We start from the raw sequence: 23985 nt of genomic DNA, 5'->3' as shown, positions 1-23985 counted from the left end.
TTTTTTTTCCCTTTCACATCGGTGGAGAGTGGCTTCTTCTGGGGCAATCTAGCGTCTTGTTAAAAGGGACTCTCCTGGGTTACCTCTGACCCGCCTGGCTTCTGTATACCCCCAGGGACATCAGGCTGGAGCTGTCCGCCTTTGCTTCACATCCTGAAGGAGGGGAGGGGCCACCCCCGAGTCACATGCTTGCTTGTTCAGAGTACCCTCTTACACATTCCAACCATCCCTGCCCTACAGGGCCTTCAGGAAATCGCTCCGGAGAACGGCATCAAGTATCTGTGGCTACTACGCCTCCCACGTTTCAGTGCGAGCTTCCTACTGGGTGATGGGAGGAAACACTAAGGCTCTCTCGCACTGCTGCACAGCTCGGTTCCGATTTACCCAACTTGGAGACCACGGAGGCACACAGAATTCGGGCGGCAACAGCACCAGCTGATTTTCCGCTTTTCCCCTCGCGCTCTTCCGCCCGCGCCGCCCTAGCCCCCGCCCCCTCAGCCCTCCTGACAGGAATCGGCAGCCCAACAGCTCCCGCGTTTCTCCCCAGCCACCCGCAGCGGCCTGCCTTTTATAGGCGCTACAGCCAATGAGCGCTCTCTTTTCCTTCTGCCCGCCCATCCGGCCAATCGCCGCGCCCCTTGTGTAATCTTCGGCTCCTCGGCTGCTCTCGGCTATTTTCGTTGTTGCTGGCTTTTTCAGGGGCTGTTCGCTCGCAGCCGGAGACGCTGCTTTTTTTTTTCCGGGTTCGGAGCCGTTCCGGATGCTCTAGGCTGCCGGATGTCTGATCTCCGGATAACTGAGGCGTTTCTGTACATGGATTATCTGGTAGGTGCGGGGCAGGGGTGTCGTGTCGCCTCTCGGACCCCGACGTGCCCGACGTCCCTCCGCCTGGAGGAAGAGCCTTTTTGCTTTCTTTCTTTGGGATGGGATGCCTTTGGGGTTCTTTCTCCCGCAGCAAGCTCTAGAGCTGTGCCGGGACTCGGAGGGGCGGCAGCTGAGACGGCGGGGCCGCAGCTCCGAGGGGGTGGTGGAGCTGACAGGTAAAGGTGCGGCCCGGGTCAGATGTGCTGTGGGGCGAGGGGCGCGCGGGCGCTCCCGGAGAGATGGGGCCGCGGCGGCTGGGCGTCCCCGCCCGCGTTCGGGTTCCTTGCTTCCTTCTGCGCTCCCGCAGAGGACTTTTCTTTCCCGCGAAGCAGGAGTTTCCCCCTCTCCCTTTAGCAGAACTCCAGGTACAATTAAAGAGCCATAACCAGAATGGCTTACTAAGTGCCCGGCAGGTCCGGTCATTTGGTTGTTATTAGATCTCTAAAGCTATGACCTCGGTCGCCGCGAGGTTTTAAAAGCACATTACCATAAAGTAGACGGGACTAATCTACATCGCAGCCTGGGTAGAAGGGGCTGGGTAGGGGCAGGCATTGCCTCACCGTTCCTGCCTTGGATGCACGCCGCTTTTACCCTGTGCACGAACTGGATCCCACCTGTGCTTTTTTAGGCCAGGCTTACGCTGAGAAGTTTAGGTGGGAAAAGTGTCAGCACAATGCTGGGACTGAACATTACTTTAAAAAGCACTTGTTTTGTGTGTGTGTGTGTGTAATTATGCAAGAACCATGTATTGTTCCAGAAATTATTTCCCCACAGCTGCATGTTTGTGTTCACGGGGATCCTCATTGACCCTGGCTGTGTTCGATCCTAAACAATGACCAGGTTTACCTTGTTAGCTGGAACCGCTATTGCAATGCAGAGTTGAAGTAGATGGTTAAAAAACATTGACCGTCCCTTCGTCTTGTTGAACACAGGCAGTTGGTTTCTCTCTGCAGATTGGCTTGGCAGAGATTTGCCAGTGCCTTCTAGGAATTACACTTAATTCTGTACTAAGAAAGACTGTGAATGCTTTCCTAGTCAAGAAACGCTGGACGAGGACTGGTTTTGTAATGTTATTTTGTATTTGGGCTTATTTCCCCTGAAGGTTCCTGGTTTGGTGGTCTTGTGGGGAGGGGTGGTTACTGCAGTTAATGCATGACCTTGTGAATCGAGGGGAGTCAAAAATTCTGAGTTCAAATTCTGTTTGGTTCATTTGTTGATGTCAGTAACTTCCTCTGTCTTTGTGATAAAGGGACATTATCTGCCCATAACGGGAGCCTGTGAAGGGGGTTATCTGATTAGGAGGTTCTTTAAAATACAAAGTGCCATGTAGGTTAAGAGAGTTGTTGGATGTTTCTTAAAGATTATTTTCTGAATTAAATAACTGATTATTTTGTAGCTTGTCTTATCAAGTACAGTACCATGGCTTTGTCTTGCAGTCTGCCTGAATTAAAGCCAAAGTTGAGGATAATTACCTAATTGGAAGGGGCTGCCCTTACCTATATTATTGAAAGCTAATTTTCGATTCTTAAGTAGTTTCTAAAAAGGAACTCAAGTTGTTCTGGTATTTTATTATTTTATTTACTGGGTGAGTTTTAAATTTGCAAATTGCATGGGGAAAAAAATTGGAAGACTGTTTAATTACTCAGGTTAATTTACTGATGGAGAGTCTAAGGGTGGGTGGAGGAATGTTTGTGGGGCTCTAGATTACCTTAAAAGCAGATTATTTCTTTGTCAGTTTCCTAACAGTTTTGTGTCAGAATCAATGGGCCCCAAGTTCGACATGGCCTTTTTGTTGTACCTGCCATGCCCCCATACACCCTGTTTTTGAAAAATCATTATTTTGTCACCTTATCTATGCTTTTTAAAAAATCCACAAGTGCAGTGAAACAGCCCCATAAAAATCACTTGGCTCATCACTGGCGGTGAGAAAAAAACTCTTAAAGGAAATAAGTCCGTTCTTATGAGTGTGCCAAATATCCGCTGTGAAAAGACTTAAGGAAATCCTTAAACATTAAAAGAAGAAACCCTCCTCAGGTGGTCTTCTGTGTTTACGTTTTGCTTATCAGCTCTCAGAGAAAATGATGTTCCACACACCATTCCTTTCTTCTTGCCTTTCAGACGGATTCATTTGCTCGTACATAATGTTTATATGGTGTTTATTAAAAACTAGTTTCTAAAAAATGAAAATCAATTTCATTGACTCTGTCTGGGATCTTATTTTAAAAATCAGTTCCCAAGTCCTTTTACCTACTTTCCAGAGAAAATATGCTCCTTTCATTCCGAGAGTTTAACTCTTCAGCTTTTGTTGAGCTTGTGGACTAGAGTAAGTACCCTGTGTATCACTTGACAGGAATAATTTGTGTGCCATCTTTTCTTTTTTTTCTTTTTAATCGGTGTTTGACTTTCTTATTGCTGCTGTTGGAAGCTGGAAGAGGGAGCTGTGTGTGTGTATGCATTGTTCTTTAGGCTGGATGTCATCATTTAACCTTTTTCATTTGGAGGAGAGGAAGAGAAATGAGAGAAACGTAGATGTGCTGTTTTTAACAGCTTTCATTAAGATTGTGGTTATTAAAACAATTGATGAAGCTCTCTGATCTTAGAGGCTGCTGTTGATTTTTTAACTTAAAAGAAGTGCTCTCAATTAGAGGGGACAAATAAGGTGGATAGGGTTTTCATTGATTTCAGTTTAGGGAAATAATGGTAACTTGCTTATCCTAAATAATTATATGTATCGCCCTGTGTCCAATCTTTATTTGTTGAGTTGAATGAATATGAGACCGAAGGGACAATTCTTCTTTTCCAGCTTCTAAAGTAAGACAAGATAAAATCTGTTTGGATTAGGTGTTTTGCTCTGGGGAATGCAAAATGTATCTTTTACTCTTAACTTTAAGATGATCAAGATATTATTTGTTTAGGCTGGGTGGCCATTTAATATAAAAAATCTTGGTTTTCCGGTTGACGAGGGAATCTACTTGGCAGGCCACATACCTTTTTCCCAATTTCAGGATGGGCTTTAAAGGCCATGTGCACACCTGTCAGGTCTGTAGGTAAAGATTCTGCTGCTGTTCAAAGGGCAGTACCAGCATCTTTCTTTCTGTCTCTCTTCTTACAGGTAGAATTAGTAAGACAACGTGTGGAGCTTTTTGAATATGGTAGGAGAAAATAGTCAAGTTATAATGAAAAACGTGTCTACCATGTTTTCCTGGAAAGTTGGATAAGATCAACTTCTGGATTCCTTTCGGTTTAATATTCTTTGTGTACCGATTCATGTTCATTGGCCTGGATTTTACCTTTCCCCCCCTTCTGCCATCAAAATAACAGCAATAAAATTTCTCATGCTTTGTGTAGTGCCGTTGATGATTACATGAGACAATGGAAGGAAAGTGATTTATACACAGCACGTTGCTTTTCAGATGTAGAATGTCAATATAATGTGGTTAAGTTGCTGATATTATTCTTACACCTCCTGTGGAATGACTGTTACCGTTCAGTGGTAAATAATGGGCTACCTTTTAATTTTTATTTTATTTTGTTTAAGGTTTTTTTTTTGATGTGGACCATTTTTAAAGTCTTTATTGAATTTGTTACAATATCGCTTCCGTTTTATGTTTTGGTTTTTTGGCCCCAAGGCACGTGGGATCTTAGCTCCCCTCCCAGGGATCAAACCCGTACCCCCTGCTTTGGAAGGTGACGTCTTAACCACTGGACCGCCAGGGAAGTCCCTGGACTACCTTTTAAATTAGTCTCAGGATATGGAAAGATTTAGAGTGTCATCAGCAAGCAGGAAGTCACAAGACTCTCTTGAGGATTGTTTAATACCTATAAAAATAAAAGCCACCTTCGGATATTTTCTTTAATCCATTTAACAAATATTTATGGGACCCCTGCTTTGTGCATGACCCTGAAAGTCAGAGCTGATGAGCCCCCAACTGGGATCCCCTTGGCTGTAGGGCTGGCAGGCAGGTGGCTCTACAGGAACCTGTGGCAGGACAGTTGGGTAGACACAGGGGGAGGAGGCTGCCTCTGATGTGCTCCTTGGCTGGCTGGTAGGTTTCTCTCTGCTGCTTGGGTTGCTGGTAGGTTTCTCTCTCATGTGTTTTTCTTTGTTTCACTGTGAACTAAAATGCAAAGCTAGGCCTGAAAATGTGACAACTAAAAGTGCTTCATTAGTCTTGGATGCTAATTGTCAGATAATGATCATTGCGTGTCTGTATTGGGTTTGGGATATAATAAGGCCAGGGTTCTAGTTTTCTTCCTAGTATAGGTTGATGAATGTGGTCTAGTTTCTTGGTCACAGGCTATACCTGCCATTATAAAAATTTGTGTCAATGGGGAAGATCAGGTGAGAGAAGGTGGGTGGATCAGCACAAATCCATCCCCATTTGCAGGATACAAACCAAGGAATCAACCAACCAAGAACAGAAACTCTTGATGTACGCAGAGCTCTCAGGCTCTACTAAGTTGTAAGTGAGCCCATTCAAAACGAGGAGTGAAGGCACAGTTGTGACTTCATCTGATGTTCTGTTGTCTTAAAAGTGTGCTGTTTTCGACCATGAATGACTGTGATCATTATAACTTGTATGTTCTGACTATGTGTAACATAATGACATAAGCCTCTTTTTTTTTTTTTTTTTTTTTGCGGTACGTGGGCCTCTCACTGCTATGGCCTCTCCCGTTGCAGAGCACAGGCTTCAGACGCGCAGGCCCAGCGGCCATGGCTCACGGGCCCAGCCGTTCCGCGGGATGTGGGATCTTCCCGAACCGGGGCACGAACCCGTGTCCCCTGCATCGGCAGGCGGACTCTCGACCACTGCGCCACCATGGAAGCCCCGTAGATGTTCTTTTATTAACAAATCATAAGATAAAAATAATGGGAGCACAATAAACAGTTCTCTTATCAAAAAAGTTTTAAAAATATCCAGACGATGAAGCAGGAACTGCGATATAAAACAGTAGTTCTGGTTCTCGACCTTCTATTGTTCCAGGCTTGTAGAACAATTCCCCTGCCCTCTGGGAGCTTGCATTCTGAAGGACGCCTAAGCCAGGTGCTTGTAGGCATGCTGGGGGGTGAGGGAATTAAGCATAGGAGTTATGAGGGTAAGATCAGTTAACATTTATTGAGCATTTGCTGTGGTGCCAGATAATGTAAGTGCTTTCCACGTGTAATGCATTAAACCAAGGCTCAGAGAGGTTGTGTAATTTCACCAAGTTCACACAGCTAACAAGTAATAAGCTGGGATTGTGGCCCCAGAGCCCTCCCTCTTCACTGCATTCCTTCCAGCTTGGTGTTAAAGCTGTTGGAATGCAGTTGAAATTTTTACAGTGTATTTCATGTAAATACCATGCTGCTTCTTGAGTCAAGAAATCAGGTGCCAGGAGCAGGCTGACTGATGTTCCCACGCGCTCGAGGACTTGGCTCCGCTACATGACTGTTAAGAAGAAGGCCGGATAGAAAGAGAACTGTGTTGTGTCCTGAGCCTCCCACCCTGTAACGTCCTGACTCTGGGCACTGAGGTGGCCTTCACCATCCAGTGTTTCATCAAGTAACCACAAATGGGTTTCCAGGCACCCTGGTACTCTGCCCCCTAGTGTCACTTCAAGGGCACCTTCAGGGCCACAAGCCCCAGTCATCTCTTGAAGACTCAGAAATCCCTGAGACTCAGAATCTATTTGGCAGTTTATTTGAAGTCTGCTCTGCTCCTTAACCAAGGGCTGATGGGAAGTGGGTCTGTGCCCAGCAGACACTAGGCCCCAAGTAGCCTTTTGCTTATGGATTTCAGCTGGGCAAAGTCTCCTGATGACATGAATTCCAAAGCGTTTGTTTTTGAGGTAGACTAGAAGGAAGAAAAGATGTTTAGGGAATGTCTGGTAACTGCATTTTAGTTAACAAATGCTGATACTTCTCACAAATTGAGTTAATGATGGGCTTTTATTTTGGAGCCTGCAGTCCCTCAGTTATGCTGTGCTCTGCCCAGGCATCTCCCTAAATGCTTCTGGGGTGTGGTTGAATCTAAGAAGCCCAGTTCTTGTTGACCCTCATTTCTGAGTATCAGCAAAGCGTTTGAGCACATTTACTTCCGGCAGGGCTGGCTTCGTGGGCGTGTGGCTTAGAAGGGCCCCCATGCTTGGCTTAATACTCTGTGGTTACCATCTTGAAACTCTCAATTTTGGGCGCTTTGCGAACGTTTTCATCGCTGAATCTGTAACATGTATCAGTACAGGGTCCCTGACTATCTTGATCATCCTTTTATCACCAGAATTAAGTCTGGAGCCCGGTAAATAAGGAACTATGTACCAAGTACTGTGCAAAGTGTTTCACTTGCATCACCCAATTTAATCCTCCCAACAGTCCTGTTAACCAGATACTGCTGACTTAGGCGCAAGACATACTGACTTAGAAAAGAGGGAGCTTAAGGCTTTGTGAGGTGGAGTAATGGCCGGGATCACGTAACCAGTGGAGTGTCAGGGCAAGGCTACGAGCCTAGCTTGGTGGATTCCAAGCCCATGCATGTAAGCATGGTTCAGTACTGCCAACCTAGCAATAATTAATAGTTGTTGAGAGGATGAGTGAGTGGGGCCATGTTTCGGGCACAGGGCTGGAAATTGAGAGGTAGCTTGATTGCTGCTGTCACCTGGGAGAAGTCCTCCTGGGAACTCAGACAGCCCCACTTCAGCTGGGGAAGTACATGTGTTTGTACCTTAAGGTGAGAGTTTGCTCACTGATTTTGCTTTCGCTTGTTTACCCACTGTCTCCTTCACCCCGTGCATAAGCATTGGCATTGGCATTCTGCTCTTTGACTCACAGCCAAAAGCACATGATTTTAAGAGTAACTAAATAGGAACTAAAAGTTGGATTTGCAGGACCATCTCATTTATCAGGTTCCTTTGTACCTAGCGTTGCTGGGAATTGTTCTGACTTCTGGATTGCCTCTCTCAGGGTTGAGGACTTAGATCCTAGCAACTGGGGCCATGTCTCCCCCAGAAGGATTCCTGGGGGTTCTTTTTTCAACAAGATAGCTGCTTCTCTGGCCTCTCTGGAGGAAGCAGATGACAGTCTGGAGCCATCCCAGGACCACTGATTGAGGCGCAGAACGCCTACACCTGTTCCTAATCAATCTGCACCTGGAGTCAGGAGCTAAAGCAAAATACAGTTCTTTCAAAGTTTTATTTTTAATAAATGCAAGTATTTAGAAAAAGTACAGAAAATAAGAAAACACATTTCTGTGTACCTACCTCCCTGATTGAAGTTGTTAGCATTTTGCCATTTTAACTTCAAAACTCTGGTGTTCTTTAAAAAAAAAAAGAAAGAAACTTTAAGGCGAAAGCCTTCTGCTCTCCCCTGCTTTCTTCCTCTGTCCTTCTCAGTGGTGACAACTATCCCAAAGCTAGTGGGTATCATTCTCATTGTGTGTTTCTGCATTTTTATTATATTTGCATGTATGCATAGACAATATATAGTATTGTTCTGTGTGTGTTAATTTTAAAGGAGTTGTAGCAGACCATCCTTATCTTCTTGAAACCTGTTTAATTTCTCTAATGTTTTTAAGGTTAACAAATGTTATTGTATGTGTCTGTAGATATTTGTTTTATAGTTCTAGTTTGGATATTACCATTTCTGGTTTTATATGTAGAGATCTTGTTTGGATTTTGTGAGAAGCTCAAAGAAAAGAATAGGTGTTGGTTTTGAGGCATGATTTTGCGTGTGTGTGTTTACTTGTTTTTAGTACCACACGATGAATCATATAAATTGTTTAATGAAATTTTATGTGAATATCTGTCTTTTATGATTCAGTTTGTTTTACAGTTTAGAGCAGTCATTTTGTAATCATATTAACACATGTACATATATATTCTTGCCTGTGTAAGAAATGAGATTATTTTGGTAATATATTTATTATTAAAGTAAAAGCTTAGTGAGGAAATTTGGAAAACACAGCCAAGCACAATGGAAAAAATGTATATCTGTAATCGAAGCAAGCCACAGAGATCCGATTAATATTTTTTCAATCCTGAATTATAATGAAGATATAGTTTTATAACTTGCTTTTTACACTTATGTTTCAGTTTCTCTTCTGCAACATTAATTTTCTGCATTATACCCGTAAACCATAATTCTCTTAACTACATCACCTTTTAATTGAATATTTTATGTTTGTTTAAATTTTTGTTTTATTTTGTTAATGTTTTGTTATAAATAATGCTGCAGTGGACATTCAATATAAACTCTTGGATTTTTTGTGATAGTGTATTGTTCTATGGTTTCAAAAAGAGGTTTCAATGCCAAGGAAGTTTGGAAACTGGGTCAAACAAAGTTCAAGTTTCTTTATTGTACAGCCTTTACTATGCAAATGTACATGGTGCGTCTCAAAAAGGGAGATTATTACATGCAGTGTTTCTAATCCTGTGGAGTATTTTTATGATCATGTTCTAGTAGATTTTATGCAGGGTCAAAAGGTACCTGCATCTTAAAGCTTTGACTTATGGATTAAATAAGTTAATAAACCGTGCCTGGATATAATCAGCTGCTGTTTGTTAAGTTAAAGTTATGTAATAGTAAAGACGGTGATAATGATGATAATTAATATTGATTGAGAATTTACTCTGTCCTAGATTCGGCAGGAAGTACTTAATATACATTCACCATTTGTTTGGTCTTTTCAGCGACCCTCTGAGAGGTGTAGGAACTTGTATTCTTGTTTTATGGTTGATGAAACTGAGGGTCAGGAGAAATTGAGTAATCCCAGCTGCCTCAGTTATTATGAGGGTTGGTAACACATCCGTAATCTTAATATGTATGTGTTTTATTTTGTGATAGAGAAGAAAAAGTTTGAAGTCCTGTATTTGATTCCTAGATATTCCACCTATTACCTGAGTAATACGAGTTGTTTTCCAAATGTCGGTCCATAGCAAAAAGGGAAAGTCAGAGTGTTACAAAGTCATTGTACATTTATTTTATAGTCTTAAAAATATGAGATTATATCTTTCCAACTTTGTGTAGATATTAGAATATGCTGTCTATTCTGATGATAGTGAACGATAGTATATCTCTCTCTCTCTCGCTCTCAAAATGTTATTACCTGTTAGAATAAAAAGATGACAATCCTTATCCATCCTCAGGTTTGTATGTATGTATATATTTAGAATGTACTTATTTCTAAAACCCCAAATACTGGGAACCTGGTCTAAGACAAATTAATCCAAACTACAATTTCCTCATTTGAAAAATTCAGATAGCATCAGAGCCTCTGTGATGACTATTGATTATTAAGTGTGTTTAAAAAAAAATCGCGTTATAATTTCTGTACCGATTGGTGTAGGAGTCCATATGACTCAATATAATGGCATTAACAGAAGGGGGGCAAGTATAGATAAAACGAGTCTGTCTCTTTCTCCTTGTGTATGTCTTGGATTCTGCCCTCCCCCAGCCCCCCTGCCTTTCAGTGACACCGTGGGGATTTTTATACTCTCCAGAAATGGCAGTGTACAATTTTTGTGAAATAATGTAACTAAACATTACGTCAGAGCACATACTTTCTTGTACATTTTAAGAGCTGGGCACAAAAGATTTGTCCTTGACCTTGGATAAAACATGTTTTTTTGTCTGTTCTGCAAATTACTCATATTAGGACTTCTAGTCCCAAAAAGAATGTTAAAGTTAATTTTTACTATCACTTAATTTTTATTTCCTCTTTTCTTCTCTGATTCAGGTATTTTTAAAGATAGTAATTATGACTAGTAAATGAGAATCTTATTTGCAAAAAAAACTTTAACATAGGGCTGTAAGGGTTGAATGAGAATGTTTATACTGTACTTCATGAAAATAAGGTATTACATAAAGCTAATGTGCACTTATTCTTTTCTAATCAAATTTTTTTTTTTTTTTTTTTTTTTTTTTTTTTTTGCGGTACGCGGGCCTCTCACTGCTGTGGCCTCTCCCGTTGCGGAGCACAGGCTCCGGACGCGCAGGCTCAGCGCTCATGGCTCACGGACCCAGCCGCTCCGCGGCATGTGGGATCCTCCTGGACCGGGGCACGAACCCGTGTCCCCTGTATCGGCAGGCGGACTCTCAACCGCTGTGCCACCAGAGAAGCCCTAATCAAATTTTTTATTCACCAAATTGTTGTGTTCTTTTTAATTGAAGTGTAATTTGCATACAGTAATGTGTACAGCCTTAAAGGTACAGCTAGATGAATTTATATGTACCTGTGTCTTGTAACTACCCCAGGTGGAGATGTAAAACCTTTCTAATACCCCAGAAGGCTCTCTATGTTCCTTCCCAGGCAGTATTGACATAGATTGGTTTTGCCTGATTTTGAACTTAATATGAATGGAATCACAGCTTTGTATTCTTTTGTGTGTGATTTCTTTCAGCATGCCTGTGTAATCCATCCATGTTGAGTGAATCAGTAGTTTGTTCCTTTTAGTTGCAATGCAATATTGTATGAATATACTATTACTAATCTATCCATTCTGTTGTTGATGGGCGTTTAGGTTGTTTCCAGTTTGGGGATATTTGGAATAAAGCTGCTACAGACATTCTTGTGCATGGTTTTGGTGGAAATAAGCACTCATTTCTGTTGGGTCAAGTAGAATTTCAGGTTCACAGGGCATACATATGTTTAGATTCACTAAATACCACCAAACTTTTCCCGAAGTGGTTGTACCAATTAGACTTGTACCAGTAGTGTAAGAGTTCCAGTTATTCCGTATCCTCACCAAGTCTTTACATTGTCACTTCTTTACTTATTCTGATGAGTGTGTACGCTAAAGAAATGTAAAGTTGCCCAGAGCTACATCCGTGTGTTCAGGCATGAGAACAATATAGTACAAGAGGATTATAAGGCAGATTTTTTTAATTTGGAGAAATTACTTGGCCATAGTCTGAAATTCCTACATTATTGAGTTGTGTGATTCATTTGAAAATCCTGAAACGCTGAAGAGGTACTATGGAGGTTGGTTGACCTGGTTGTATTCCTGGCTTTGAAACAACTAAGTGTGAGGTTTGGGCAAACCAGTCAATGTTATTGTCTTAAATTTCTTCATCTATAAAAAGGTGGGATTAATTAGATAATCCTAAATGTTTCTTTTATTTCAAAATTTTTCTCAGTCATCTTGTATCCCTTTTGGAATAACTTTCTTCTTTTTTCCATTCTTTCTAATTCTTTAAGTGATCATAAAGTGATCATTTGCCTTTACAGAATTATCATTCATCCACTCAAATAGCTCTAATTTTTTTTATAAGCCTTCTAGGTTCTGGTGCTGTCCTGGGCACTAGGGATATACAAGTGAATAAGACAATGGCCTGCCCTCAAGGAACTTATACTCTTGTAGAGATGAAAAGTAAGCAGTTATGTTTTGGAGTGGCATATTCTATTCAGAGGGAAATAAAGGTTACTAATGCAGTATATGAAAGGGAAACTTAGACTTGAGGGCCAAGGAGAGCTTTTCAGAGGAGCCATTTTTAATCTGCAACATTGTAGCTGAGTAGAGTTGGCCAAGTGACAGGCAGGGCCAGAGCCAGGGTGAAGGAACAGCTTGTGTAGAGACTTGGGGGTGAGTAACTCCGTCGCTTCAAGGAACTCCAAGGGCTCAGTGTGGCTGGAGCAGAGTCAGGCTCAGTGTCTACACTTGAGCTGCAGAGTCCCTCTACAGTCACATTGTGGGAAACTTTAACGTTTGCCTAGAGTGACATGGTCAGATCTGGCTGCACTGTGGAGAAGGATTGGAAAGGGCAGCCAGACTGGAGGAAGAAGACCAGTTAAGAAGATGCTGTCCTGATTCAGGAATGAAATGATGGTATTCACAGCCAGGTAGGGGCAGGAAGGATGCAGAAAAGTAGGTGGATTTAAGCAACATTTTGCAAATTGCCAGGATTTTGTCATTGGATGTAGAAGATGAGACCAAAGGGGATTTTAGGGATAATTTTCAGGATTTTGGTTTGAGCATCATTCTGGTTATCCATTCCTGAATAACAGAGTACCTTAAAACAGCGGCTTAATAACGGTCATGTATTTTACTCATGAATCTGGAGGTAAATTGAGTTCAGCTAGGCTGTTCTTGTTTTTCCCTTTTAAAAAAAATTTTATTGAAATATAGTTGATTTGCAGTATCATGTTAGTTTCAGGTATACAGCAAAGTGATTCAGTTATATATATAAATCTATTCTTTTTTTAGATTATTTTCCATTATGGGTTATTTACAAGATAACAGCTCACCCTTTTGAATTGTACAATTCAGTGGTTTTTAATATATTCATGAAGTTGTGCAACCATCAACCGCATCTAATTCCAGAACGTTTTTATCACCCCAGAAAGAATTCCTGTACCCTCTAGCAGTCGCCCTCTCCCTAGGCCCTGGCGATCACTAATCTACTTTGTGTCTCTCTATGGATTTGCCTATCCTGACATTTATTTACATTTCATATAAAGAGAATCATATAATATGTAGCTTTTTGCATCTGACTTCTTTCATTTAGCATAAATGTTTTAAGATTCATCTATGTTTTAATATATATCAGTACTTCATTTTCTTCTATTGCCTAATAATATTCTGTTGTATGGGTGTACCATGTTTTACTGGTCCATTTATCAACTTATGGACATTGGGTTGTTTCCACTATTGGGCTATTATGTTGCTATGAATGCTCATGTGCAAGTTTTTGTGGGGACATATCTTTTCAGTTCTCTTGGGTTATACCTAGAGTGGAATTGCTGGGTCATATGGTAACTCTAGGCTTAACTTTTTAAGAAACTGCCAACCTGTTTTCCAAAGTGTCTACATCATTTTACATTCTCACCGCCAGTATATGGGGATCCAGTTTCTCTACATCTTTGCCAAATCTTGCTATTGTTTGTCTCTTTGAGTATAAGCTAGATTGTTCTTGCTCAGGATGCCTTATTACGTTACCGTCAGATGGCAGCTGGGGGCATCTCGAGGCTTCTTCATACACTGGTCTGGCATCTGGGCTGGGAACATGCAAATCTGGGGGCTGGAAAAGTGTGAACTCCTGCGGCATCTCTCTTCGCGCAGTCTTTCTGCATGAGGACTCAGGGGAGCGGCGTTGCTTACATCCAGCTGGAAGGCTCAAAGAGTGCATGTACCAAGAGAAACTGGTGGAAGCTGCTGGTCTTTCTAACCTGGCCTCAGCAGTCATGCAGCATCACTTGTACTGCACTTGTTTATCAAGGCAGTCACAAAGGCATGCTTCGGGCCAAGGGCAGGAGACAGACACCACCTCTTGGTGGGAGGAAGCCAGAGGATTTACGGGCATGTTTTAGGACCACGACAGGCATCAGGGAGGCTAAATGGGTCGTGTACTGTGATAGGTGACACTTGAAGGAATAGCACATGGAGAGGGAAGATGAGGACTTTGAGTCTGGAGTTTGCACTGCTTGTGGGAAGTCCAAGTTGAGATTTCGTGTAAGTAGATGGGAGCTGAGAGGTGAGCCTTGGATGAGTAGTTAAAAGCAATATTGTTACTCGCCATATATATACACTATATTATTAAATCATCAGGTGGGAGGCATAGTGCTACATATTTTTCATGCATGATTTATTACTATTGGGGTGGCCAAAAAGTTTGTTCGGGTTTTCCATATGACGTAACAGAAAAACCCGAACGAACTTTTTGGCCAACTCAATATCCTTTTAGAGATTAGAAAACTGAGGCTTAGAGAAATTGTGTTATGCCTGTGATGTGATGGAGCCAGAATCTGAACCCAGGTCTGGATAACGTCTGACCACCCTAAACCACTTAGATGGTAACTGAAGCCAAGGTCACGTCCACGTCTGAGCTTGCCCAGGGAGGGTTGTGCTGAGTGGGGAGGGGAGAACCCGAGGATGCCCAGTGCCTCGGCCAGGGCCGGCACATAGTAGGCACGCAGTTTTTGTGGGATCAGCCACAGGAAAGGAATCTCAAGAGGGAAAGAGAGCTGCAAGGTTGGGAGAAAACCTGGAGAGTGTCCTGCTGAGCGGGCTGAGAAGGGAGACTTTCCAGGAGGAGGAAGTGGCCAATTGTGTTAACTGTGGCCCAGAGATCCTGGAAGATAATGGCTGCACGGTGCTCACTGGATTCGCGTCAGTGATGACCTTGACCAGAGGCTCTCAGAGGCCTGGTGCGAAGTGAGGAAATGATGCCGCTGCAGTCGAGACTGCCTAGAAATTTCACCACGAACGAGAAGAAGGCCAGGGCTGGAACTGGAGGGGGGAGGGGACATTGAGTGGCGGCTTTCCTTTCTAAAGGGGACCGAACTTGAGATGATTAAATGCCGATGAAGTGGAGTGTGAGGTCATCTTGCTGAGTGTGACTGAAATATGGTGGCGGAGGGGTTTGAGCTGAAGTAGCTACAGTGAAGAATGAGGGCCATGATGACCAGGGACACAGACTTTGCAGCTGTTTGGGTGTTGGTTTCAGGAAGGTGGGCAGTTAGATGGATAAAGGTTGGGATTTTTCCAAGGTGAGTCAGTGGGTGGTTAATGGGGTAGAGGAATTTAGGACACTGGCAAGAGGATGGCTGAAGTGATAGACCGTCTTGAGCTCTGAGTTAGTGGAAAGGAAGGAAGGGTGAGTAGAAAGTAGAGGATGCGAGGATGGGTGGTCTTGATGCGGATGAACGGTGGGAGTGTTGGAGTTATTTGGAGTAACTGTTCAGAAAACTGGAGGGAGAGAAAGTTCATTGTAGGGGACAATAGGATGTATGAATTTAAGATTGCAGAGTGGCTCTCGGAGGGGAGTCTCCAGTGCGTGGCGGTGCGTGGCTGCGGGAAGGATGGGGAGCTTAAGACGTAGAAGAGGAAATACAGCGCAGGTGCTGGGTATAGCATCCTTGTGGCTGGCGAAGTCAGCAGGACCAGGGCAGGACTTGGGCTGGAGCAAAAGGCTGGGGCAGATTCAGAAATCCTCAGTGAAAGAGGGAAGGTCGGCCAATGTCCTTGACAAGGAGAGGCACACAGAGCTAGATGTTAGAGCTCATTGCCCGGAGTCTTGAAAGGAGTGGGGGAGGAGGAATGCCCTGGAGATCCTCGAAGGTGACCTTGAGGGACTGAGCAAGGTGGGGGGGGGGGCATTTAACGAAGTTCTGTGGGTGTAGAGGAGTTTGTTTCACGGTTGAGTGCTGCAGGCTTTGGGCTGAACTGCCTGCCTGGCTCTACTACTCTAGCTTTGGCAAAGTTACTTAACTTCTCAACGCCTCACCTTCCTCCTCTGTAAAGTGGGGTGAGTAAGAGTAACTAACTACCTCTTGGGTTTGTTGTGAGGATTAACTAAAATAATACATGTATTTCAGAACAGTGCCTGGCACCTCTTTCTCTGCCACCCCCTCTTACTGTCATCGTAGCAACGACAACGAAAACCCCTTCACAGCGTTTATATTGGCAGGCACTTTCTAAGGACCCTATGAGGTGTGTATCATTTCTGTTTTTCAGATGTTAAAACTGAGACATGGAAAGATTAAGCAACTTGTTGAAGGACATACAGCTAGGAGGTGGCAGAGTCAGGCTTTGAACCCAGGAAGTCTTGCTTCAAAGCCCTCCCTCCTAACCAATATGCATAATTAATGCGTACTAACTACACCACATCCGGACCTGTACCACCACGACCCCAGGGCAGAGGGCTCTGTGGAGAGACTGGGGAGGGAATGGACTTGCGCGAGGCTGGCTTGCTGGAGAGGAGACACAGAGCAGCGTGGGGTAAGGGTAAACGTGATCTGGAAGATGGTGCAGTCAGGCGGATGTTTTCCCAGAATAATTTGATCTAGCAGCTCCCTGGTCAAGGAGATGGGAGAAGGGAGGCCCAAGTTGGTTGTGTTGCAAGGAGGGAGTCCTAGTTCAGATAAGTAAACCCACAGCTCAAGTACCTGATTCTTCAGACCCTCAGCCTACTTTTCCACTAAGAGTGGTTGTACTTGCAAAGGAGTCCTGGTCCCCAGTGAGTGAGGGGACGGGGCTCTCTCCAGGGACGCACTGTGGACATCTGTCTCTCTCACACGGGCTGCATCTCCTTGGAGGGTGCCTGGAGTTTGGGTCCCTCAAAGCCCCTGGCACCAGTCTCCCAGGGCAGAGAACTGGTGGTTCAAGCTGCCGAGTCCAGAAGCTGACGAGGACGGCCCAGACCTTTCCACTGGACTGAAAGCTAGTAACAGGCAGCTTGTTGGGACCAGGAGTTGGTTCTGTGAAGGCAGCCTGCTTAGGGCTGTTTTGTCAGGGCAGCCTGTGAGCTAACCTGCATGTGACATGTCCAGAACAATCGCATAGTAATCCGGATGCACTGTTAATAAAGCTGCAGAGACGTGTGTGAGCCTGGCTTCTGTCTAGTTAAAGTGACCACAAAGCGTCGTGTTGTAGAAATAAGTTTTGGTTGGAGAGTTCACCTTTTGCCTCCTACTCTAATTTAAGCCTTCTCTCTTGCAAGTCTTCCACTGCCAGAACTGAATTGAGGCTCCTTCCAGGGCTGTTCCTGGGGCTGCCGTAGACAGTTAAGCTCACGGGACACCACACGGAGGTGCCTGGCCAAGGGGGCAAGCACACCTGCAGTCCAGCCCCTGCCCAGCTTGCCAAGGTCCCCATTGTGCACTGGCACAGAGGTGCTAATGGGCCAGCTACAGCCCTGCCTCAGGCCTTGGTTCCTATCTGTTACCGGACAAAGCACAGTGTTTCACAGTGCAGGGCTGGGTTGTGGGCCTCTTTGTGTCCCCAGAGCCTGACATAGGTACACAAGATAGCTGCTAAGTCAGTGGTTGGGCTGAGAGGCTGCACAGAGTAATATTTAAGGGCACTGACCTTGGAGTCGGACTCCCTGCACTTGCATTCTAGCTGTCAGTTACCTGCTGTGCAGCCTCTGTGCCTGTTTCCTCATATGCGCAATGGGCATAATAGTACCTACCACTCAGAGTTGAGTTAAAATATATAAAGCATTCAGTAGAGAGACTAGTACCATGAGCAAGATAAAAGTGTTTGCCATTATTGAATTGGAACTCTCTTTATAAAACAAGGATTTGTGGTACTGTTGTCACCAAAATGTTCTCACTCTGATTCTTCATTTTTCCAATACCAGCTTTTCAAAAATCTTTCTGCCTCCACCTAATAAACATAGCACGGAGTAACTAGGTTAACGATATTGCAGTTGCTTGTTGATGGGTTAAGTGGCAGCTCTTTCTGATTTATAGGGGTGAAAGGTCCTGGCATGGCAGAGGGTGGCCCGCATCTCTTCAGGCCAATTCTGCCTACAGCTGTTACGTAAGTTTGGCCAAATGAGCCAACTTACTTTAAACTAAGTGGGCAAGTTTTCTGAGGTCCTACTGTAGAATTACACTCGTTTGGAACTTTCAACTTCTCTTTTGTTGGAATCAAACAGTTTGAGAGTCAAGTTTGTGCTTGTGAGAACTTTTTTCCTAGCATGTGATTGACCAGCTCTTTTATCCCTTCTTCCCTTACGAATGTTTCCTGAGAGGCGGCACGTTGTAGACCAGTGGTCCCTAACCTTTTTGGCACCAGGGACTGGTTTCATGGAAGACAGTTTTTCCACAGATGGGTCAGGCGGTGCAGGAGCTGCCCTCCCGCCGGCCGAGCGCCTCAACCACTGGCCCAACTGCATCCTGCTGGCCATGTTCCTCGTCTACTACGTGCAACGGGCCTTGATTTTCCCCTTTTCAGATCCGAGTTGGAAAGCCCGCACCATTGTACGCCTTTATATTGGCGTTCGTGTTCTGCACCTATAACTGGCTACTTGCAGAGTAGATACCTGAGCCAGTATGTAGTGCGTGCTGACGACTGGCTCACTGACCCCTGATTTCTAACAGGTTTTGTCGTGTGGTTGACAGGCATGCTGATAAACATCCATTCAGATCATGGCCTAAGGAACTTCAGGAAACCAGGGGAGACTGGATGGAGGGCCTTGTGTTTTTTGTTTTTTTTGCGGTACGCGGGCCTCTCACTGTTGTGGCCTCTCCCGCTGCGGAGCACAGGCTCCGGACGCGCAGGCTCAGCGGCCATGGCTCACTGGCCTAGTCGCTCCGCAGCATGTGGGATCTTCCCGGACCGGGGCACGAACCTGTGTCCCCTGCATCGGCAGGCGGACTCTCAACCACTGCGCCACCAGGGAAGCCCGAGGGGCTTGTTTTAGTATATCACTGCAGCCAGCTACTTCAGGCAGTAATGCGAGTGATGGAGAGCGTCAGATGAGGCTTTGCTTACTCGCCCGCGGCTCACCTTCTGCTGTGCGGTCCGCTTCCTAACGGTGGCCGCAGGGTTGGAGACCCCTGTTGTAGACGACAGAGCAGTGAGCTGATTTATTGGATAACGTCGTCATTTTGAATGTTCCCTGAATGTGCCTGGTTCTGTTTTTCAAGTCATTGTGTTAGAGGTAGAAAACCTCTTGTGGTGATTGAAATTCTTTTCCTCTCTGTTTTATTTCACATAGAAATATTGTACATCTATGTTGTTCACCAGTACTATTTCTCTTAATGTAACATGATTTTCCCCATGATTTGTTGGGTTTTCGAGATGCATGTTTTAAAGACTGGGTCATTGAGATAGGATTATTTGATCATTCCTGGACTTCTTTGGGTTTCCTAACTTTTTCAGGGCCCCTGTGAGCTGACCTTGGGCTGTGGGCAGGATTACAGTACTTCATGAGCCTGAAGAGGAGCTGTTCTCTATCATTTCTGTGGATTCAGGCTGCAGTTTTTTTGCAGCCTGAGTGTGTGGGAAATAGATACCTGTGCTACTGATGTTTTACTTTTCTCCCAAATATGACTTTATTTGGGGGGAATGCCTAACTTTATTGGTCATCTTTGAAAATACCCATAGGTGGATATTTTCCATTTCTTGACTTCTAAGTACTCACTTCTTACTGAACTTTATTGTAAATAATTATGTGTTTAAGATCCACTTTGAACAGTTTCATAAAGCAGACTTCCAAAATTTCAAAAATTTTCTCTTTTGATTCCCGTGTCAAGAAGTGAGATCTTCAGCTCCTGATTTTAAAGCTCTTCAAATTGGATTCTTTGTTACCTAGGAGAGCCACAAGTATAATGAAACAAGTTGCTAAAAAAGTTGAAATTATAAAGAGCTGTGTAAGAAGTGATGCATATTTTAATTCTTTGTACAAAAGTTGTCTTGAATAAACCAACGTAAAAATACATAATTGTGAAGAAATGCTGGGGATGAGAATCAAGATTTAACAAGCTCATTGATGGTTTGAATCTCTCATCTGTTTTAAAGCAATTCTCTTTTTCCCAAATCCAGAGTGCTTAAGAGTTCATTTCTGAGGCAAAGGTCATTTATCCCAATTACTTTATATTATTGCAGTGAGTGATTCTAAAACAACAACAGTAACAGAAAATGAATATTCTTTTAAGAGTGGGTATGGTTGCAGATATAAACAGCAAACTAGTGGTTACCAGTGGGGAGAGGGAAGGAGGGGAGGGGCAAGATAGTAGGGGATTAAGAGGTACAAACTATTATGTATAAAATGAGCTACAAGCATATATTATACAACATGGGAAATATAGTCAATATTTTATAATAATTACAAGTGGAGTATAACCTTTAAAAATCACGAATCACTATACTGTACACATGTAACTTATGTAATTTTGTACATCAACTATACTTCAATTAAAAAAGTCTCACGTTAAATCAAAATAAAGAACTTTCAATTTAAAAAAAGTGGGTGGGTAGCATTTTCCTGGGTATTCAGAATTAGCAAGGACTTTTGTTTACTAGACAACATTTCAATCAGTGTTGATCTGCTTGAAATGAAACATAGTAACTTTAAGTTCTCTATTTTAATTCAGTTGTACATCCCTGTGTTCAAATACCTAGTTACAGCAAGAAGGGGATCTGCTAGGTTTTAAAATAATTTTTTGAAGGGTATATGTCAGAATAGTTTTGGGAAAAGAAAAGCCCTACTGTCCTTCCCTTCCCCCGTATCTTCTTTCCTCTTCCTATCTAACTTTCCTCACTCCACAAATACTTATTTTTTTAACAGTAATTTTATTAATCTCTTTAATTATTATAATTGACACGATAACAAATTGCCATAATTTGCTAAGTTACAGTTTTTAGCAAACGGAAGACAGGCAGGCAAGATAGAACAAGATCTCTTCCTATGTCAGTCATCCATCCAGTGCATGCGAGTGAAGTAGCAACCGTGCATCAAATGCTGACTTACCCCAAACTTTTGGTCACTCAGATAAAAAAGCACCAACAGAAGTAAAATTCACAGTGAGCCCCTCTGGCTCTCAGACAAGCAACTTTCTGGCCAGGTACACCTTCTAGAACCCAGGGGCCCAAATAAATCAAGACTTGCTTAAATTTTTGAGTTTTCCAGAGGAGATCCTAAATATTTGTTTTATGGTTTCAAGTAATTAGTCAGTCAGAAAAAGGGCCAAAGATTATTTGATCATAAAAATTTCCCTGCAAAAGCATTCCATTTTTAGTTAAAATGAAGCACAACCACCATCAGGAAATGTTTCTAAAACGCTAAGAGACTCTAAAAACCACTAACACGGAGAATACAGTTTCTACATGAAAACTCGTGGCGGGGAGCCCCTGGTTGGGAAGGTGAGCCAGGAGAAGGGTGGGAGGGAGCTGATGGAGTGCCCCGGGGGCCTGGGGTGCAGGGGCAGGAGGGCCTACTCCTTGCCCAAAGTTGGCGTTTGGACAACATACAGGACACAGCATCAGGTGTGTCCTGAAGGCCCCTGCCACCTAGCATCCTTAGCAATCATAAGTGCACATGGACTCTCTCCACTTCCTCTTTCAGTTTCCACCTCTATAAATGTGGCAGCAACAGAGGCAGTGCCTTCCCAGGAGAGGCGGGGTCTTTACCATGTGTTCGTTAGATTTTCACAGAGGGGTCAAGAGATTCAACATCTTTCTAGTGGGGAGATTTCTTTTACATATCTGGCAATAAGTAGTACATTTTATTACTGCCATTTATCTCCATGGGGTTTTTGAGTGCATCTAAAATAAGAAATTCTGCTTCAAGTTATAGTTTTGCAGTACTGAGAGGTACTTAAAAAGTGCCTTACAAAAAAATTCTAATTCTACCTAGAAGGAGGTAGAAAAACCATCCCAGGCCAGAGACTCCTGATGGCTCATGGCGAGTGGCCCAAGACGGGCGCGGTGCCCTGCAGCACCTTTGTGCTCCTAGCCCAGGGCCTCCAATAAGTCCCCTTTGTGGGGGGACACAGCAGACTGCTCCTTAAGAATGCCCCCAGTGCCCTGTCCTGCCAGTGAAGTCACCTGGTGGACCAGGCTGCAGCAGGTACCAGAGGCCCTTTGCACCAGCCTCTGATGGGCGCCCCCTTTCTCTGTGCACAACTTCTCTGCCTGCCCAGCACCCAACAGTGAGAGGCTGTGGGTACACTGTGGGTACCGAGGCCTCTCCGACCTAGTGGGATGAAAGGGACACAAAGACAGAACATGCCTCCATGGGGAGGATGGGGCGACATCGCCTTTGACCTTAAACCCATTGCTGTAGGGGGTTCTGTAAGCGGTACAGAAACGTTTTGGTCCAAAGAGGCAAACCCAAAATCACAGGAGGGTCAGCCGCAATTACAGAGTTCCAGATTCCTGACCTGGTATGCAGCAGCATAGTTCAACCTGCAATTTCAGTTTGATTAGACTGTTATTAGGTAGCATACAAATTTGCTAGGGGAAAAAATCCCTTGAGCAATCTTGAAAAAGATGAAATAGCAGAAAACTTACAGAGACATAAATTTATTTATATAATCCAAGAGAAACATCATCGAAAGCTTCAAGTTGAAGATAATTCCATTGACAATGAACTTAACAAAAACAGAATCATCATTTTTCTGAATTTTGGATAATCTTCAAATATCTCATGGTACCACTGGTGATGCTGCTGAGCCCTGGTGAACAGGACACAGAAGGTGAACAGAGCGAAAGCCCAGCCTTGAATGGACCCGCTGGCGAGGGTGTAGACGCACCACTGGATGACTTCTCGGAAGTAGCTGGCTGCAGTGATGTACTAAAACAAGCCCTCTCCTTAGTGTTTTATAGCTGGTCTCCCCTGGTTTCCTGAAGTTCCTTAGGCCATGATCTGAGTGGATGTTTATTAGCATGCCTGTCAACCACACGACAAAACCTGTTAGAAATCAGGGGTCAGTGAGCCAGTCGTCAGCACACACTGCATACTGGCTCAGGTATCTACTCTGCAAGTAGCCAGTTATAGGTGCAGAACACGAATGCCAATATAAAGGCGTACAATGGTGTGGGCTTTCCTCCTCGGATCTGAAAAGGGGGAAATCAAGGCCCGTTGCACATAGTGGACGAGGAACATGGCCAGCAGGATGCAGTTGGGCCAGTGGTTGAGGCGCTCGGCCGGCGGGGTCGGCCCGGCGAGGAGTGGCAGGGCCCGCGAGGGCAGCTCCTGCACCGCCCAGGCGGCCTGCTCGGGCAGCCGGAAGGCGGAGCGCATTAATGCGTAGCGCCCGTAGGGCCAGCCCACCAGCTTCAGCAGCACGTAGCACAGGAAGCCCGGGGCGCTCTCCAGGTAGGCGAGCGCGTTCAGCAGGAACGGCTCAGCCAGCTGCACTGCTGCAGGCGTGCTCCGGGGCCCGGCCGCGACGGGGCACTTATAGGGCCGCTCTGGGAGGTGGGGCGGGAGGCGCGGTTACCTGAGGTCTGCGCCGCCCCTAAAGCCCCGTGGCTGAATCAGCCCCGCACTGGCGGCCCCGAAGCAGCCCACGAATACTTGCTGAGCAATGCTTAATTTCGTAGGGACGTGGGCATCGTAGACAATACAGGGATGAATCTTTTGGGTACTGCACTATAGCCTGTAACATTGAAAGTAACACAGTTCTTTGCTTGTGGAAAAACGCTGGATGATGGATTAGAACAGGGTGCACAAACTTTTTCTGTAAAGGGCCAGCTAGTAAATATTTTAGGCTCTGCAGGCCATACGGTCTCTGTCTCAGCTACTCACCTCTGCCGTTGTGGCACAAAAGCAGCCATAGATGGACGTGGCTGTGTTCCACTAAAACTTTATTTGCAAAAAGCAGGCAGTGAGCCAGATTTGGCCCATGGATTGTAGATTGCCAACCGCTGGACTCGTAAAGTAGGATTTACCTCTTTGAAGAAGAGAGGCAGTATTTC

At 44.3% G+C, this 23985-nt stretch overlaps 1 protein-coding gene and 1 pseudogene across 2 annotated transcripts in view; one reads left to right on the top strand and one right to left on the bottom strand.

Moving 5' to 3' along the window:
* The first annotated feature begins 672 nt into the window (after positions 1 to 672).
* Positions 673 to 23985, top strand: part of ARL15 (ARF like GTPase 15) — a 427003-nt gene continuing 403690 nt past the window's right edge. The window contains exon 1 of the mRNA XM_079916605.1: positions 673 to 825. Within this exon, the coding sequence (XP_079772731.1) occupies positions 778 to 825 (48 nt within the window). The 5' untranslated portion in view covers positions 673 to 777. The remainder of the gene's footprint in view (positions 826 to 23985) is intronic.
* Positions 20353 to 23503, bottom strand: LOC307184052 (3-oxo-5-alpha-steroid 4-dehydrogenase 1-like; annotated as a pseudogene). The gene has a single exon. The product of its transcript is annotated as a 3-oxo-5-alpha-steroid 4-dehydrogenase 1-like (transcript).

Source organism: Stenella coeruleoalba (genome assembly GCF_951394435.1).
Source record: "Stenella coeruleoalba genome assembly, chromosome: 3".
Taxonomy (NCBI): Eukaryota; Metazoa; Chordata; class Mammalia; order Artiodactyla; family Delphinidae; genus Stenella; species Stenella coeruleoalba.
This window is presented reverse-complemented; position numbering and strand designations above follow the sequence as displayed.